The sequence below is a fragment of the Podarcis gaigeae genome, assembly GCF_964106915.1.
Source record: "Podarcis gaigeae genome assembly, chromosome: 17".
Classification (NCBI taxonomy): domain Eukaryota; kingdom Metazoa; phylum Chordata; class Lepidosauria; order Squamata; family Lacertidae; genus Podarcis; species Podarcis gaigeae.
The window spans coordinates 29,738,524-29,758,617 of NC_139694.1; the positions used below are offsets into that span (position 1 = coordinate 29,738,524).

At 44.7% G+C, this 20,094-nt stretch overlaps 1 protein-coding gene across 2 annotated transcripts in view; it reads left to right on the forward strand.

The window, feature by feature from the left end:
• The first annotated feature begins 15,746 nt into the window (after nucleotides 1–15,746).
• LOC310834771 (uncharacterized protein) overlaps nucleotides 15,747–20,094 on the forward strand; it is a 34,839-nt gene continuing 30,491 nt past the window's right edge. The window contains exon 1 of one of the 2 annotated variants that reach the window (XM_083719043.1): nucleotides 15,747–16,218. In XM_083719043.1, the coding sequence (XP_083575169.1) occupies nucleotides 16,051–16,218 (168 nt within the window). In that variant the 5' untranslated portion in view covers nucleotides 15,747–16,050. The remainder of the gene's footprint in view (nucleotides 16,219–20,094) is intronic. The other variant, XM_083719044.1, reaches the window with a different exon arrangement.

Here is a 20,094-nt window from a genome sequence, read left to right on the forward strand (position 1 = left end):
GTGTGGGGGGAGAAAGATGCAGTCAGAGGTTGCCATCTGTATCTTCTCCTCCCCTCACCCCACTGCAGACTACATGTTTAACTGTTGTTGTTGTTGTTTAGTCGTTTAGTCGTGTCCGACTCTTTGTGACCCCATGGACCAGAGTACGCCAGGCACTCCTGTCTTCCACTGCCTCCTGCAGTTTGGTCAAACTCATGCTGGTAGCTTTTAGAACACTGTCCAACCAACAAGAGGAACTACCGACTCTTGAAGAATGGAGGACGAAACTCATAGACTATGCAGAATTGGATAAACTAACTGGGAAGATAAGATATCAACGGGACCACAAGTTCATCGAGGACTGGGGAAAATTTGCAGAATATCTGAAAAGTATATGTGATGAACAAATAACACTAGTGGGATTTAAAGAGCCTTTGTGAAGGTGAGAGGCGTATTGTTAAACAGAAACAGGACAGTAAGGGTAATCTAAAAATGCAATATTAAATTTAGAAATTGTGTAAAAATGGGAAAATATGGATGATTGGCAGAGAAGCTGAGGGAAGACCAAAAAGTGGAAATTTGTGAAAATTGTTTGATATGGCAAATTTGTATAATGGAGAATTTAATAAAAAATATTTTTTTTTTAAAAAAAAGAGAACACTGTCCAACCATCTCATCCTCTATCATCCCCTTCTCCTTGTGCCCTCCATCTTTCCCAACATCTCTCCCTGGTCTTTTCCAGGGAGTCTTCTCTTCTCATGAGGTGGCCAAAGTATTGGAGCCTCAGCTTCACGATCTGTCCTTCCAGTGAGCACCCAGGGCTGATTTCCTTAAGAATGGAGAGGTTTGATCTTCTTGCAGTCCATGGGACTCTCAAGAGTCTCCTCCAACACCATAATTCAAAAGCATCAATTCTTCGGTGATCAGCCTTCTTTATGGTCCAGCTCTCATAGTGGAGAGTTTGACCAAATGTGATCCACCTGGAGCAGGAACCAGCAAGCCACTCCAATATCCCTGCCAAGAAAATTCCATGGACAAAGACAACAGGCATGTTTAACTAGGGCTGTGCAAAACCTCCTGTTCAGTCTGGGGTCCAGCTTGGGTCAGAATTGGATTGGTCTGGATTGGGCCCCTGGTTCTAGCCAACAAGTTTGCACCTCCTGGTCAGGCTCCTGTTCAACTGCTGCCTCCTCCTGTTCCACCTCCATCAACTGCTGAGGGAAGAGTCCATATCACTGCTCCTTCTTATGAAGCAGCTTCAGTCAGAGTGGAAATGGGAGATCCTCACTCCTCCATCCTAGGTTCCTGTCATCCTGCCTCCTCTCTGTTTCTTCAGTCTGTTTCTGCTGTGTTGGAGCCTGCCAATCCATACTTGATCCCGACAGCACTGTTAAGCTCATTACAGCACCACCACTTTCCAGACTTCCAGTCTGTCATGTTGCTGCTGCTTATCAGGAGGACAAGGGCTGAGGTGTAGTGTAAATTGCAGGTCAACTCTGCTGATGTGTTTGCACTGTGCTGGCCATGCCTCACTCCTGCCTCTTTATCTCATGCTAGCAAGCAGTAGCACGGCTGATGTTGTGGTTTCAAAATGGCTGGCAATGGAAGAAGAAGAATAGGAGGAGGAGGAGTTTGGATTTGATATTCCACTTTATCACTACCCGAAGGAGTCTCAAAGCGGCTAACATTCTCCTTTCCCTTCCTCCCCCACCACAAACACTCTGTGAGGTGAGTGAGGCTGAGAGACTTCAAAGAAGTGTCACCCAGCAGCTACATGTGGAGGAGTGGAGATGTGAACCCAGTTCCCCAGATTACAAGTCTACTGCTCTTAACCACTACACCACACTGGCTCTCATGGATGGAAAATGACTTATATATTCATAGTAGTTTGTGTTTCTTGTGTTTCTTGAGATCAGTAGCAGTGCAGAGGGGTGCTGTTGCTCCCCTGACCTCCAGCCATAGAACCATAGATTCATAGAATTGTAAAGTTGGATGGGACATCTAGTCCAGCCCCTTGCCATGTAATGCCCAAAATTGTGAGGAAATAAATCATTTTCAGGTATTTTCTGCATACTTACTCTTTTAAAATATGCTATATTTTAAAATTAAAATAATTATAGGATCCAATAAGGAAACATTGAACAGTAATTTGAACTATTCAGTTATTCCTTTCCTAACTGGTCAGTGTCAACATCTTCCAACCTTCTGGTGCTTACCGGGACTAAGGGACTCACACTACCAAAAGAGAAAAAATTAATCACGGGAAAGTATCTACTCAGACTGGTAAATGCTAACAACTTTCAGTTGACAGATAAATTAACACCTTATAGCTCTGTGTCAACTGAAAGAGACCAGGAAATAAAATTCAGTCCTATCAGCAGACTTTTAATAGCTCTTGAAAAGTAGGAATAGTGGTATGTGGGAGGCATTAATTGTTCTCCCTAACTCAGCTACTCATTTCCCAAAAGGAAACAGGCAGTTGTTTTAATACATTGGCACCAGGCAAACATTTTTTGACAACTAAATTAGGGCCCCAGGAAATAAACTCAGCTTATTATATGTTATGATATGAATGGACTCTAAACAGACTTCTGTGGAACTGGCATTTAAAATGTCTTCAGTTTGTAAGGGTGGACAAAGCATATTTTGGTCCCGTTTTTATCTTTAGATTGGTCTGATAGCTCTCACCTTCAGGATTCAATGCCTTTATCATGCCATCCCATCAACAAAAGAACTATGCATACTGAGTGAGAGCTATACTGGAATTATAATTGTTCATTTGACAACCACATACAAAAGAACAAGTGTAGCTTGTAAACTTCAGGGACTTCTGTTACCACTACTGTTTTTGCATATGTATTGCACTTCAGCACAATTTGCATAATGCTTAACAGTCTGTGCTTGGCCTCACAACAATTCTATGATGCACCTTATTATTTTCCCAGTTTATGCAGAAGGGATGCTGAGGCTGAGAGGCCTTGTTTTCCCAAAAGCCATACGTGAAGTACGACTTGAACTCCTGTCTCTCAGATCCAGCTTGCCGTCTATATTCCCTGGCCAACCCTGGCCTTTGTTTTTCCTTTTCTAAATGCCCTACCAAGCCACGATTACATGATTGCAACTAGCAAGCTATTGAGCAAGTCTCTGTGCTGCCTGAGTAGGAAACGACTTGGGAATCACCACTTTAAGCTCTTTGGAAGAAAAGCAAAGTAATTCATTCATTCATTAACTGGCTGGGGGTGGGAAACACTGACACATATACACATAAATGCATTCACTTTGGAATTTTTCATCTTCTTTAACACAGTGGAACAGCAGTAACTTTTTTGTAGTCCTCTTCACTGATGCATCTTTAGCTATATTGCTATTGTCTGCCTTGGACTATAACACTGTGAGGGCAGAAATTCCTTCTTTAGCTACCATCCAGCTTTGCCAAAGGCAAAAATGCCTTAACTTCGCCACTTTTCAAATGGTGGTTCTTATGGCCTTTCATAGTAAAGGAAGAAAGAGGAAGTCTGTGACAGTACTTGCTTAAGAAGGAGCAGGAGGAAACAACTTTGACTTAGATGGATTGAACTGAAGTACCGTATTTTTCGCTCCATAAGATGCACTTTTCCCCTCCTAAATTGTAAGGGGAAATGTGTGTGCTTCTTATGGAGTGAATGCAGGGGGGGCAGGCAGGAAAAACCCCCAAGAGCCGCACACAAGCTCCATGTGGCTCTTGCGGGCTTTTCCCCAGGAGGGAGAAGGGACTGACACAGCCAGTCAGTCCCTTCTCCCTCCTCGTAGAAAAGCCCGCAGGAGCCGTGCGCTCCTTAAAGGGTGTGCGGCTCCTGTGGGCTTTTGTGGGAGGTGGGGGAATTGCCATAGGTTAGCAGGAGCAGGGACCGAGCAACGGGAGCTCACTCTGTCGCGGGGATTTGAACCGCTGACCTTCTGATTGGCAAGTCCTAGGCTCTGTGGTTTAGACCACAGCACCACCCGCGTCCCAGATAGCCATGGTTACACATAGCTTAATTACATCAAAGCTGGATTACTGCAATGTGTTCTGTCTGGGACTGCCATTGAAGAGCATTCAGAAACCCACACATTAGGAATGTGGCTGAGTTTTTGACCAGTTTGAGGTATCACATTTCACCACTTCTGTATCATATTCAATAGCTTATTATTTATTTTCAGGAGCTATTTGAAGTTTTTGTAATCACCCCAAAAGCCTAAAATCAATGGTGGGGGACCTCTGGTCACAGGTCTAGTTAGTATCAGACACTACTAAAGATGGATAAAACCATAAATTTCAATTTCTCTCTGTTTCCCATTTTCCCAATCCTAAATTGAGTTTGCCCTTTTTCCACATCAGTTCATTAAAAATAAATCAATCAATAAAAAGTCCACACAAAAACTCATACAATTTTATGTGCATTTCTCCTAATATACAGCATTCACACATTTCCCAACATTATTTTCACTATTTTGTGGGTCACTGTTGCTTACTGGGAGGGAGATGGGGAAGCCCAAGGTGTATAGCAAGCCTACCTAAGGAGACAGGATTGCTTTTGAGTGAAGGTATGAGACATCACCTTGCCAACAAAGGTCCGTAAGTAAAAGCTATGCTTTTCCCAGTAGTGATGTATGGAAGTGAGAGCTGGACCATAAAGAAGGCTGATCGCTGAAGAATTGATGCTTTTGAATTCTGGTGCTGGAGGAGACTCTTGAGAGTCCCATGGGCTGCAAGAAGATCAAACCATTCTGTAGGAAATCAGCCCTGAGTGCTCACTGGAAGGACAGATCCTGAAGCTGAGGCTCCAATACTTTGGCCACCTCATGAGAAGAGAAGACTCCCTGGAAAAGACCCTGATGCTGGGAAAGATGGAGGGCACAAGGAGAAGAGGACGACAGAGGATGAGATGGTTGGACAGTGTTCTCGAAGCTACAAACATGAGTCTGACCAAACTGCGGGAGGCAGTGGAAAACAGGAGTGCCTGGCGTGCTCTGGTCCAAGGGGTCACAAAGAGTCGGACACGACTAAACAACTAAACAACAACAACTGGTTAATCTTTGCCCAGAGTCTTCAGTCTTCAGTTCTCCCTTGCAAGGCTCCAATGGCTGAATACTCTTAATTCTCTTGTTCTGCATCTTCTGGGGCTACTGAGCAGGAACCTACTAGGTTGCTGAGACTATTGACCTTCAAACATCCCTGGAAGTTAGGCTACACCAAATGGGACAGTACAAATCAATTCATATCTTAGTACTGTATTAGAATTACAAATATACAACAGATTGGTTCATATGACCCCAGGAGGTCTCTCAAGAACTCCTAGGACAAGAATTTGTAATTTGTAGGAATTTAACAGTGACATCATAGGCATGTGTACTCAGAAGTAAGCCTTGTTGAGTTTCCTGGGATTTAGTCCCAGGTAAATGAGCATAAGATTGCAGCCTAAGCCTCAATGGGCTTGATAAGGCATATATGGAATCAGGCTGTAAAAATATTGCAGAAGTATATTCTAAATCCATTTAACTGGATTTTCATTCCACTTGGAATGAATAATAATTTGTACTCAGAATATGTATTACAGTGTGTGTGTGTGAATGTTGAAATCTGACTTTGTATGTTGTTTGGTATATTACAGTTCTTAAGTTCATTGAAAATTTTATTACAACTATCCAAATTCTCTAAGGAAACAAAGAAAGCAATTTCATATAAATCCACAGACACAAGAAGTAAAATCAACTGAAACCATTGTTTCTTTACTCTAAACCAATATTTTTAGATATCAGTATCAATTTATTGTGTAAGTCTAAGACCCTGTAGCTTGAGATTGAACAGCAGAGAAGTACAGGAGCAAAACTCACTTTTCTTGTTTCCTAGCACCAACTTTATTGAAATCAGTCTAGAGGCATGCAGACTATGTCAGGCTTTTTTCCTCTTATTCTTGCCCTTTGCTATACTCACCATTTTGGGGCAGGAAGTGGATGAACATACTCATTTTCCAATGTTCATGGACTACTTCTACATATTAAAATCTGCTTAACCTCTGATGCTACATTGGCTACAATTATAATTTGTTATACTTACATTCATAACATATATGTTCCTGTGACTGAAGGACTCTAGAACCACCTTTTGGTAACCACTGTTATGGTTATCAATCATTTCAACCTCCACCATTAAAGAGAACATTATTGGGGGGGGGGATAGATGCCACTTGGCATGCAAATATGCTGGAAGACCTTGTGGGGGACATAGATATCTCTGGATAGATTCAGTAATTAGTGGTGGAGTTTCATGCTCCGGCACCGGGGGGCGGAGAGCAGGAGGGGGCGTGTCCCAGGGGCAGTTCTTAAGAGGTTTACATCATACCAATTAAGAACTAAAAGCAGTCATTATTTTGGGTTTACTTATAAAGCCCGTGACCCACTTACACGGGCTTTGGGATCTACCTGCGGGTTGCGATCCCCAGGTTGAAAAGACTGCTGTATATGAGAGGATTCCTCAGAACTGTGTGTTCAGTTTCTGTACCATCATGCTGCTTTCTTTTGCCTCTGGAAAGAAGGTTTATCAGGTTTTATACTTGATAAAAGGTAAAGGGACCCCTGACCATTAGGTCCAGTCGTGGCCGACTCTGGGGTTGCGGCACTCATCTCGCTTTATTGGCTGAGGGAACCGGAGTACAGCTTCCGGGTCATGTGGCCAGCATGACTAAGCCGCTTCTGGCAAAACAGAGCAGCGCATGGAAACGCCGTTTACTTTCCCGCTGGAGGGGTACCTATTTATCTACTTGCACTTTTATGTGCTTTCGAACTGCTAGGTGGGCAGGAGCTGGGACCGAGCAACAGGAGCTCACCCCCTCCCAGGGATTCAAACCCCTGACCTTCTGATCGGCAAGCCCTAGGCTCTGTGGTTTAGACCACAGCGCCACCCGCGTCCCAGTGTGATAGCTTACTTTATTAGAGATTTGTTTGCTTCTGGGGTCTGAATAATTATTAGTTTACTGCTGCCAGAAAATAAAGAGAAAATCTTTTATTACAACAACTTCTACTATTACAACAACTTCCACTGAGCCTCTTGGGTGCTTGCCATTCGGAAGGTTGATAGTTCGAATCCCTGTGATGGGGTGAGCTTCTGTTGCTCTGTCCCAGCTCCTGACAACCTAGCAGTTCAAAAGCATGCCAGTGCAAGTAGATAAATAGATACTGCTGTGGTGGGCAGGTAAACTGCAATTCCATGCGCTCTGGCTTCCATCACAGTGTCCCGTTGTGCCAGAAGCAGTGTCCTATGATAAGATCTGCTCCATGTTTTATACATTATAATTAATAAACAGTATTGTACACATTTGGAATTAAAAAGAAATGACTAGCACAAAAATAAAACAAACCAGTGTGAAACATGATGTACATTGTTGATTTTCCCAGTAAATTGGCTCTTTGGAAAATATAATTTTGATGCTATTTAAGTTAATTGTTTATGATTATATGGACCAATGATGTATGATCATATTTTTAAGTGGAGATGTTGAGAGGTTTTCAGAGTGTTTAAATAGTCACAAATTCTATTAGGACGATAAGTGGGACTGAGGAAAATATAAACCTTTTGGAGAATCAATAGATTATATTCAAATGAACGGGAAGTAAGATTGTAAACAAGATGATAAATTGCTGGCAAAAGTTTGTAATGATGCAAGTGGGAGCAGGAGACGCGAGGGAGTCCAAAGAAGTTATGAAACTATGTTATGATATATGTTATATTGTTTATTATCTTTGCACCTATATTTTAAAATTTTAATAAATATTTATTTAAAAAAAATAGTCACAAATTCTACCACAGGGTGGTACATTTTGTTTATGATAGGACGTTGTTGCAGTGTAGACTCCAAGGTTCTGATCCTATGCAAACTTACTTGGAGGTGACAATGCAATGAACAGACCTAGTTTCAGCACCAAGCATCTTTGGGCAGTTGCCAGAACCCCTGGGCCCAAGTGATGATGCGTCCTCTGCCTCCACTATGCCTGCTCTTAGTGTAACACTAGCGCTACAACAGCATAGCAAAACTATTGTGACAGGCAAGAATCACAGCTTACGTGCAACTTGATTTTTCAACCAAAAGTCTCTCAAATTTTGAAGGCCTCTTATCCTAGCACTGTCCTTCTGCCTATCAGATCATGAAAAAATAAGTGAACATATCAGTATATTATTCTCATTTGTATAATGAAAGGTTTCATCTACAGATGAGCTTGCTATATATGCAGATTTTTCCAACGGTATTTCTGTGCGTCTGGTTTTAATTATTTCTACATCCTGCCTCAAAATATATACATATAGTGCAACATATGCTCTTCTTTTGTATTTCACAATACAAAACCAGAAGGTTCTGAACTGCAGATCCACCTTTTCAGAGAGAGAAGGGAACTGCCTAATGCCAAGTCCAGGGTTAAAGAGCAAAATGCAGAATAACCTGCAGGACCCTAGAATCTGGTTTTCAGTTAACAATTTGTGTTAATGACTTGTTGCCACATCTGCACCAGGGCTTTCTACCTAGCAAATGACATTTTTATTGTCACTGTACAAACAAAAGTGAGTTACAGAAGGAATAAAAACTGCATAATGAGAGATAAGAAGGTCTCACTGGACTAGCATTGCTGAAATGCTGCTCCCACTATATATATATATACAGATATAGGTCTGTTGAAAAAGTGGGGTAGGTATTAAAATAGTTTTCTCTGGTTTTAATATTATAATCCTAATATTAATATTATTTTTATAACCCTAATATTATAACCCTAATTAGATCCAATAGAAATGATGCCTGTTTCTGTAACATGTATGATCTAATGCAAAGTCAGCAGCTGGTTTAATTTCAAGATGAAATGTTTACGACACAATTTATATGTGTGTCTACTCAAAAACTTCATTGAATTCAATGGGAGTTATTCTCAGGTAAGCGTGCATTGGACTGCAGCCTTAAAGTGCATTCCTGTGCACACATACCTAGAAGATGGATGGATCCCGCTTGCTGTCTTGGCTTCTTTGCTCTTTGGGACTGGGGGGGGGGGGACCCAGGCTTCCCCCACAGCCCAAGAAGCTCTGGGAGAAGCTCTGCTCTTTGGGGCTGGGGGGGGGAAATAATATTTTTTTTCTTGATTTCCCCCTCTAAAAACTAGGTGCGTCCTGTGGTCCTGTGTTCTATAGAGCGAAAAATACGGTAAGTCTTGTGGTTCAGAACTCTGTGTCTCACTCTGCCACTCCTAATGGCACTTGGGAATCTGCTACCTGAGGCAGCCACTTCACTTTGCCTCATGAATAGCCACCTCTGAATAGAGATGGGCAGTCTCTTATCCCTTTACTGGAGGGGCGGCAATGAATTAAGTCGAATGCATAGCTGCTGGCCCTTGTCTTCCCGTACTGCACTTGATGCCAGTGCCTGGCCGGATCCTGAGGTTTTCGCAACCAGAGAGACTGCTTCCACGCATGTGCGCTCGGCAAAAACCCAGAAATATACTTCTGGGTTTGCCGATAAGGATATGTAAGCGGAGGTACGACTGTATAGCTATCTTGGGTAACACGGAGAGGCTTACAGAGTGAGAAAGCTAATCGCAGTTCTGACACTCTTGCTGCTGGCAGTGTCTTGTGTGACACTCATCAAGGAAAGTGCTGGATTGATTTTTCCTCTCCCCTGTTGCATTTGGAGACTTGATCAAGAACTGATTCTTTAAGTTGACCTCATCTCCGAGCGTTTCCCTTTAGTGCTAGGCTTCACTTCTTCTTTGAAGCACTGTGCGTATTTATTGATTTATAAAAAGTATTTGCAGACTTCCCCACCATATAGAATTCCAAAGTCACCACTGGCATAACACTGGACCAGGTGAAATGTCTGACTTCCTTGTAGTGCTGTGTCAGAATTGTGTCTGAGCAATAGGTAACTTTTGTAGCTACAGTGGTACCTCGGGTTACATACGGTTCAGGTTGCATACGCTTCAGGTTACAGACTCCGCTAACCCAGAAATAGTGCTTCAGGTTAAGAACTTTGCTTCAGGATGAGAACAGAAATCGCACAGCGGTGGCGTGGCAGCAGCAGCAGGAGACCCCATTAGGTAAAGTGGTGCTTCAGGTTAAGAATAGTTTCAAGTTAAGAATGGACTTCCGGAACGAATTAAGTTATTAACCCAAGGTACCACTGTAGAGGCATGCAAAGGCCATATGGTTCAACCTTGTAAGCAACCAGATATTCACAACTTCTGCTGCTGCCACGCCGCCGTAGCCCGATTTCTGTTCTCATCCTGAAGCAAAGTTCTTAACCTGAAGCACTATTTCTGGGTTAGCGGAGTCTGTAACCTGAAGCGTGTGTAACCCGAGGTACCACTGTACCATCATAATTCTTTGGAAAGGGCTTCAGAAAGAAGAAACAGAAATAGCATTCCTTAAAGTTAGTTGTATGGTCAGAAAGCAGCCTCACTTCCTGTGAGCTACCTTATTATTCCTTGCACGTTAATTTGAGCTTGGCAGATCCTGTGCCTCTTTTTGCATGGACCCCTCTTTCAGTTCTTCTGGGAAAAAATCCGCCCACTGATATTTCTCAGGTCTCTGCTGAATTTTTTGGATCAAAAAAGGGGAAGGGAAAGCTTCGCTTGATGGAGGGAGGGAGAAAGGGGATCTTTTGAGACAAGATGCCAGGGCCCCAAAGATGCCAGTGCCAGGGCCCTCCTGCTGCTGCCTTGTGGGGCGAGAGAGTGAAAGGGGATCTTTTGAGACAATATCCAAACAGCTCCTTTAACCAAACACCTGATTCACCCAGCAGCGTGGCAAGCAAAGAAAAGAAAAAAGTGGCAGAGGCAGCTCCCAGACATCTCCATGCAGTAAACAGTGACCCCGTGTGGCCAGTGCTGGAATAGACATCGACAAGAAAATAAACAGTGGCCCCGTGTGGCCAATACTGGAAAAGACATCAAAAGAAAAATAAACAATGACCCTGTGTGGCCAGTACTGGTATAGAATTCATGATAATTTCTAGGTGTAAGTTATTTCCAAGTAGGAATTTGAATTTGGCTTTAAAATTATTTTCCCTTTTAAACTTTAATTTATCTCATTTGGATTCTGAAGCCTACAAATGAGCTTTATCTCCTTTTATCATCACAAGAATAGTATGATGTACATTGGACCAAGAATTAGTACCTGGCCCACGGATGTAGCCAAAGGGAAGAACTGGGGGTGGGCATCTCCCTCCCCCCCCCCGATCAAGTAAAGCAATAGAAATACTTAACTAACTGACCAATCACATTATCTCTGCCCTCCAACAAAGATCCTGGCTACACCGATGACCTGGCCCCAAGCTTCATGGCTGAGTAGAATTTCTCAACATTTCACATTATGTGTAGTTTCAGGATTCTTCACATTAACACCAATTATGATTTTGAGCAGACAAATAGCTAACAAAACTTTAAGCAACCTTCTCTCCCACCTGCTACCCACCACAAATTAGTTCTCCCTTCAAGGTCACAGCCTCCTGTGGGAGCATTTCCTTTAAAAATGGAATCAGAAAAATGAATTTCACAACATTTACTTCAGCCCCAAATCTACTCCTAACCACTCAGTTACAACAGCTGAGGAATGGAATTTTATCAGGAATATTTTATCTGCTTTTAACTGTGTATTTCCACATCAACAGTCTAGAGTCTTAGGAAGTGAGAGGTGTCTCTTTCAGATGTATGCGAATGGTATGGTACTTTCCTTCTGAAGCAATCTAGCAAATGCTTCACGTACTGTTTCATTTCACAGTAAGAGTATTTCCATTCATGTAGGTGACCCGTTCAACACAGCTTTGTCCCCAGATAAACCAACCTTGGGTCGCTTTCCTCATAAGTACAGTGCACAAGACTGAATAAACAGAAGATTTAGAAAGGGTTAAACCACAGAGCCTAGGACTTGCGGATCAGAAGGCTGGCGGTTCAAATCCCCGTGACAGAGTGAGCTCCCTTTCCTCAGTCCCTGCTTCTGCCAACCTAGCAGTTCGAAAGCACGTCAAAGTGCAAGTAGATAAATAGGTACCGCTCCGGTGGGAAGGTAAACTGCGTTTCCATGCGCTGCTCTGGTTTGCCAGAAGTGGCTTAGTCATGCTGGCCACATGACCCGGAAGCTGTACGCCGGCTCCCTTGGCCAATAAAGCGAGATGAGCGCCGGAAGCGCCGGAACCCCAGAGTCGGCCATGACTGGACCTAATGGTCAGGGGCCCCTTTACCTTGATCATCTTTGGATTTCTCAACAGCAATAAAGCCAATTTACCACAAGTTCCACTTCCACTGAAGTCCTTAGCACACTGAGCCATATACAGGTCTATCAGGTTTGAGAACACCTTTATTATTTATGGTATAAGTGGCAAACCCTTTTTAGCCTGAGGGCCACACTGAGCATCAGCCACTTGTCCAAGCAGCATTGGGCATGGCCAAAGGATATGTGTGCGTACAGGCTCACTACAAATACAGCCAGTATACCCACTCTGGAAGAATGGCAGATGAAGACGATGGACTATATGGGACTGGCAGAAATGACCGGCAGAATCCGAGACCAGGGAAAAGAGTCGGCGGAAGAAGACTGGAAGAAGGTTAAAGACTATTGACAGAAATATTGCAAAATTAATGAATGTTAGAACGATGTTGGACAGAAATTAAGGGGTTTCCAGCTGTAATGCTCAAGAAATATGAAAAATAAGGTTTAGAAATAAGTAAAAACTAAATGGTGAGGATTTGCTGAACTAACAATTTGAATTGGAATACAAGAAAGGGAGGTATGAGGAGGTCTGGAAAATAAGTTACAAGAAAATAAGTAATGGAAATTCTATGTGTTTTTAATTATTTTTGTATTTTTATATTCTTGTATTTATGTTATTTTTTCTTTTTTTATTTCACATTGTATTATTTCTGGAAAACTTTAATAAATATTCTATAAAATACAAATACAGCCAGTAGTAGCCAGCAGGGCTGAGGCTGCTTTGCTCTTCCAGCCCTCCAACACCGTGTGTCACTGCTGGTACCAAAAGGGAGAGAGGAAAAGAGAAGGCAGCATGGAACTCAACGTGGTTTTTGGCTCAGCAACACAGCTAATCCAATGCACTATGCAGAGCTTCCTGTGACTGCATCCAGCACAACACAACACAGACAGCACACATGCACTCGCTAAACAAGCACATTCACCACACACAGTTTTTTCACCAGACATGTAACCACAAAGTACACTCGTCCTTTTCTCATTCTCCACACTCATGTGCACACGCAGCATTGCCAATCCTCACCACTCCAGTGCTGGGATGAGAGTGTCTGGAAATGTTGTGTTTTATACTCTTCTCTTACATGGTGCTCAGTGCAAGGATCAGAAAGAAAAACCTTCTATGTGCGCTTTGTTTTATTTCCTGATCAGAAATAAAGGGGCTGGTGATCCACTTCTCATGGCATGAGGGGCCAGATCTGGGTCACAAGTTGGCCACCCCTGAATGATGTAAACACTCACCACGACAAGTGAGAGAACTGAGATAGATTGTACTGAGCCCTGGTCTCATTAGACAAAGCGTTCCACCAAAAAGGCTCTGGCTCTGGTTGAGGACAGCTGGATATGTTTTGGGCCAGGGACCACCAGTAGGTTGCTGTTAGATGAGCGTCACACTCTTTGGGGGGTGTACTGGAAGATAATTCCCACAGATAAGAAAGGTCACAGACTGTTTAGGGCTTTAAAGGTTAGCACCAAAACCTTGAACCCGATTCGATACTCCACCTGGAGCCAATCCAGCTGATGAACAACCAACTGAATGTGGGCTCTCCACAAAGTCCAAGTAAGAACTCATGCATCTGCATTTTAGACCATTTGGAGTTTCTGGAGCAGTCTCGAAGGTCGATCTGCATCTCTATCTCTCCCTTCCCCCCCTCTGTCTCTCTCTTTCTCTCTATGGCATTTATACCCTGCCCTCCCCGGCTCAGGTATAGAGCAAGTTAGTCTAGTCTGCAGGTGACTGCTGCATGGATCACCATGGCTAGATGGAAAGGGACAGGTACGGTACCAATCGCCTAACCTGACATAGATTAAAAAATGTCAGTTTGGCTACATTTGTGACCAGTGCCTCCATAGAGACAGAAGCGTCCAGGATCACACCGGGACTCCTGATGGAGGCTACAGGTGACTACTGTGCCCCATGAAGAGCTGGGAGCTGGAAACTGAACCGAAATCATTCCAGCCCAGCCATTGGACCCCCATCTTTAATGGATTGAGAGTCAGCTGACTCTGTTTCCTCTATCCCAGCACACCCACCAAAAAATTGGCCAATATATCCACGGTAGCATCTGGCCAAGGCCACGAAGCAGTAGATCCATGATGTGTGTGGTCAGATCTGTGGTTATGTACAAGACATATGAATAAAGGGTGAATTTGGGGTTCCCCAATGCAAAAAGCATGATGATCATGAGGATCCGTGCTTCAGAACCACGTTTTTTGGCCATGGAGTGGCCAAGAAGCCGTGGATCCGTGATTTTTTGTGGTGCAGGCTGTGCCCCTGGCTATGATGTGTGATTTGACGATGAGTTTGGGTTGGCCCAATGCGAAAAGTGTGAGGATCCATGAGGATCCGTGCTTCGAAACCACATTTTTGGGCCACGGTGTCGCCAGGAATCCATGGATCCGTGATTTTCGTGGTGCGTGCTGTGCTCATGGCCATGATATTTTATCTGATGGTGACTTTGGGCTGATCTAGTGCAAAAATCACGAGGACCCGTGTTTTTTAACCATGTTTTTGTGCCATTGCAGCACCACGAAATAGTGGATGCGTGATTTTTTGGGTTCTGCTTACAGACTAAGGTGTGGTCTACAGTATCATGGTGTTTTTATTTTCTTTCAATATAAAAATCATATGAATTCATGAGGATCCATGCCTTGGATCCATGCTTTCGTGGTGCTGCAGCGTGGCAAAGTGTTAGATCCACGTTTTTTATAGTCCAGTCTGTAGGCGTGCCTTCCAGGTGTGATTTGACACTGGATTTGTTGGAGTTATTTTTTAAAAAGTGGAGGATCCATGAGGATCCGTGTAGATCCGCCTTTAACCCAGACCCCTTTGATTACAAGCTCACCACGTTTATAATTGCAAGATATAAGGGAATCCTTGGTGGGGAGTGCAATTTTTTTTTATCTCATCGTAGAGGGAGAGGCAAAGAGCTGATATAGGACTTTAATGAAAGGTTCTCCCAGGCTGTTGATAAAAGTAATTGGAGCTCCACGTGGCAATTGCTCTCCTTAGGAAGCGGGATGTAACTCTTTCCCTTTGAAGGCAGTTACTGAACTGCAAAGGAGGCTGTGCGCCAGCAAAGAAGCGAGATAAAGAAGCGCTTGGACTCCCAAAGTTTAAAGCTTGCTGCTGCCGCCATGAAACACGGTATTAGTACATTTAGAAGTTCCACAATCAGTATGTAAAGTGTGCTTAGGATTTCGGCCTGAATATTAATCCTTTACATATGGCTTATCCCCATTGCTCTAGCTCTCTGTCTTTCTGCTGAATGAAAGATTCAGAAATCAATTAAAAGCGGGGTATTATTATTATTACTATTAATTTGTTCCTGCCGCACCGGTGCTGTGCGTAAAAGCGAACCAAAAACAACCACCCAGAGTGCAGAAAGCATAGGGGCCAAGCCCCCCAATAAAAAATTGAGGGTGCAGGGGCCTCTCCCCAAAGTTGATGGGCATTGCTATTCAAATAGTGTCATGTGATCGCTTACTTGGCGCCCCCCCTCCCATATTTTATCCAACTTGGCGGAAAGACTCGGCTAACGCAGTTCTTTCACTTTGGGGTCAGAAAGGGGCCAGTCCTCTTTGGCCTTGTCCCTCCGTAGTCTCGGCGCGGAGTTCCAACTTAGACGTGCGCTGGCAGTTACCCCGGAGTAAAAGAACCACAGGAGCAACCGTTGCCGTTTCCTTCCGGGGGCGCAAAAACCCCACGGCCTGTTTTCCCCGCAGGCGCAACTCCGCCTCCAGCCCGCGAAGGCCGGAGGGGAGGAGAAGGGAGGAGGCGGCGCTCGGTTGCAGAAGAGCTGCCTGGCTGCGCCGCGATGGAGGGCGAAAACTGCGCGCTGCTGCTGTGGTCGACGGCAGTCGCCGGGCTCTTGCTCTTCTACCTGGGCTTCGTGCGGCGCGTCACCGGGGCTGCGCGCACCGCCTTCCCGCGGAGGGAGCCCGGCCGAGCCGCAGCAGGAGGCGGTAGGCCGCCGGTCGATGCGGTGAGTGGGGGGCGTCGGGGCGATCCGCTCTCCGCTGGCCCCGCGGCTGGAGAGCCTCGATCTCGGATGATCGCCCTGCCAGCCCAGGATACTTAAGTGCTCTGCGATAGGAACCTCAAATAATAATGATAATAAATAATAAATTATTATTAAAAGAGAAGGTTTCATAGCTGTCAACTTTCAGATTTGAAAATAAGGGATCAGCAGCCTCGAAAATAAGGGATTAGCAGCCTCACCTGTCCTGGGGAGCAGTGGCGTAGCGTGGGTTGTCAGCACCCAGGGCAAGGCAAGTAATTTGCGCCCCCTAACCTGTGGATTTGCGCCCCCTAACCCGTGGATTTGCGCCCCCCTAACCCTAACTCCCAGATGCTGTGCCCGGTGCGGCCGGCCCCCCCTGCACCCCCCACGCTACGCCACTGCTGGGGAGCCTCAAAATTAAGGGATCAGTAGCCTCACCTGTCCTGGGGACAGTCTGCAGGATATCTAACAATCCGGGATATCAGCGGGAAACGGCGCTGGAATAAGGGAATTTCCTGCAAAAAAAAGGAAGGTTGACAGCTATGGAAGGTTTCCAGTCTGAATTTGGGGTTTCCTGTTACCAAAAACTGCACGGCTACCATGGAATAATGGGATAATACCACGGGACAAATGCAAGGTTACGCACTTAGGCAGGAAGAACCAGATGCTCCAATATCAGATGCATGGGCGTAGCCAAGAGTGGCAGCTGCCATCGAGGAAATAAAATTTGCTTAAGTAAGGGAGGTTCTGCCCCCTTGGCATATCCTGTCTGCACCTTGTGATCGTAACTGTCAGATTTGAAAATTAAGGGATCAGCAGCCTCGAAAATAAGGGATCAGGAGCCTCACCCGTCCCGGGGACAGTCTACGGGATATCTAACAATCCGGGATAGCAGTGGGAAGCAGCGGGAAACGGCGCTGGAATAAGGGAATTTCCCGCAAAAAAGGGAAGGTCAACAGCTATGCTTGTGATAAGATTGGGGACACCTGGCTCACCAGCAGTATATGTGAAAAGGATCTTGGAGTCTCCTCCCCTCTCCCTGCCCAAACTCCGTGCTCTCTCTTCCACACCCTGGCACGAACTCCCTGCTCTTTCCGTGGGGTGGGGTGTCCCCACATTTTGTGGGTGCCTGGTCCCTATATGGGACATATTATGGGTGCCTTGGCTCCCAGGGTCTTACCACAAGCCTAACAGGAGTCAAATAAAGCTAATGCTATTCCTAGCTGCATCAACAGAAGTATAGGGTGCAGAACAGGGGAAGTAACAGTACCACTCATTTCTGCCCTGGCCAGACCACACCTGGAATACCAGTTCTGGGTGCCACAATTTAAGCAGGATATTGACAATCTGGAACGTGTGCAGAGGAGGGTGACCAAGATGATCAAGGGTTTGGAAACCAAGCCTTATGAGGAATGGTTGAAGGGGTGGGGCGTGTTTAGTCTGGAGAAGAGGAGACTGAGAGGAGATAGCCATCTTCAAATACCTAAAAGGGCGGTCACATGGAAGATGGAGCAAGCTAGTTTTCTCCTGCTCTGGAGGGTAGGACTCGAATCAATGGCTTTGAGTTACAAGGAGATTCTGACAACACATCAGGAATAACTTTCTGACAGCAAGACCTGTTCAACAGTGGAACAGACTCCCTCGAGAGGTGGTGGACTCTCCTTCCTTGCAGTTTTTAAAGCTGAGGTTGAATGACCATCTGTCATGAACGCTTTAGTTGAGGTTCCTTCATTGCAGGGGGTTGAATTAGAGCATGGGTAGGCAAACTAAGGCCCGGGGGCCAGATCCGGCCCAGTTGCCTTCTAAATCCTGCCCACGGACGGTCCGAGAATCAGTGTGTTTTTATCTGAGTAGAATGTGTCCCTTTATTTAAAATCATCTCTGGGTTATTTGTGGGGCCTGCCTGGTGTTTTTCCATGGGTAGAATGTCTGCTTTTATTTAAAATGCATCTCTGGGTTATTTGTGGGGCATAGGAATTCATTCATTCCCCCCCCTTCAAAATATAGTCCGGCCCCCCACAAGGTCTGAGGGACAGTGGACCGGCCCCCTGCTGAAAAAGCAGCTGGATGGAGCATGGTGTTGATAATGCCACGGTTGCAGGTTTGATCTCCATATGGGACAGCTGCATATTCCTGCATTGCAGGGGGTTGGACTAGATGATCCTCAGGGTCCCTTCCAATTCTACGCTTTTTTTGTAGAATTGTAGAATTCTTTATTTGTGGGGCCTGCCTGGTGTTTTTCCATGAGTAGAATGTCTGCTTTTATTTAAAATGCATCTCTGGGTTATTTGTGGGGCATAGGAGTTCATTCATCCCCCCCCTTCAAAATATAGTCCGGCCCCCCACAAGGTCTGGACCGGCCCACAGCTGAAAAATGTTCCTGACCCCTGGACCAGAGGGTCCTTCCAACTCTCTCTGAATAGCCTGAGCTTGCTGATGGAGCCATGCTATTTTGGGGCCATGACAAACACCACTTTTGAGTAACATAATTCAGACTTCTCTGTTTATTCAGAGGAAGGGTAATGGACAAACGTTGCCTAAGCAAACTTCAAGTCAGACTTGATTTAACTGTTAATTAACCCTGGCGGCAGAGTGGTTTGACTGGTCGGAGCATTTTGTCGCAAGCTGACTGCCGTCTCCTGCCAGAGAACATTTCCTAAGAGTTAAAATATCAGACATAGGTTAACACATCATTTTGATGTCCCAACGAAACAAAAAGTTCTTAAGAGGTTTACATCATACCAATTAAGAACTAAAAGCAGTCATTATTTTGGGTTTACTTATAAAGCCCGTGACCCACTTACACGGGCTTTGGGATCTACCTGCGGGTTGCGATCCCCAGGTTGAAAAGACTGCTGTATATGAGAGGATTCCTCAGAACTGTGTGTTCAGTTTCTGTACCATCATGCTGCTTTCTTTTGCCTCTGGAAAGAAGGTTTATCAGGTTTTATACTTGATAAAAGGTAAAGGGACCCCTGACCATTAGGTCCAGTCGTGGCCAACTCTGGGGTTGCGGCACTCATCTCGCTTTATTGGCTGAGGGAGCCGGCGTACAGCTTCCGGGTCATGTGGCCAGCATGACTAAGCCGCTTTGGGTGAACCAGAGCGGCGCACAGAAACGCCGTTTACCTTCCCGCCGGAGTGGTACCTATTTATCTACTTTCACTTTGACATGCTTTCGAACTGCTAGGTTGGCAGGAGCAGGGACCGAGCTCACCCTGTTGCAGGGATTCGAACCGCCGACCTTCTGATCGGCAAGTCCTAGGCTCTGTGGTTTAACTCACAGCGCCACCGGCGTCCCTATAGTGGGACAAAATAAATGCGCGTGACACTGTGGGAAGTGGCTTTTCTTTCAAGCTACTTTCTCTTCCCTTTAAAACCTATTCTGTCTCCAGCCACAAAGAGCATATGATGACTGGTTTGGCTAATGTGTATAGCAAACACTTTGAATGTCGACACCTCAAGAGTTACTTTTCCTCTGTGCAAAGGTCATTTTTTAGCTTTCCTTGCCTTACCACTACTTGCTGCCCTTCAGAGCAGCAATTTAAATTGGTTTTTGAATTTGTCTGCTGTTTTGAATTGCTACCTTTGCCGGATACGTTTTGTATTTTTAATCTTGTTTTGTATTATGCTGATTTTTGTAAACAGAGATGGGGGTGGGGTATAAATGGATAATAAAATAACATGACCCCTTCCCTCGGCTTCTTACCTAAAACAGGAACCTATGACTGAGAGTATTAACTGTACTAACCTTATGCTAAATGTCATTCTCCGATATTAATTCTGTAATGGAATTAAAAATTTGGTACTAAAGAAAAATATTTGAACATGAGTGAACCCACACCTATAGATTTAGAA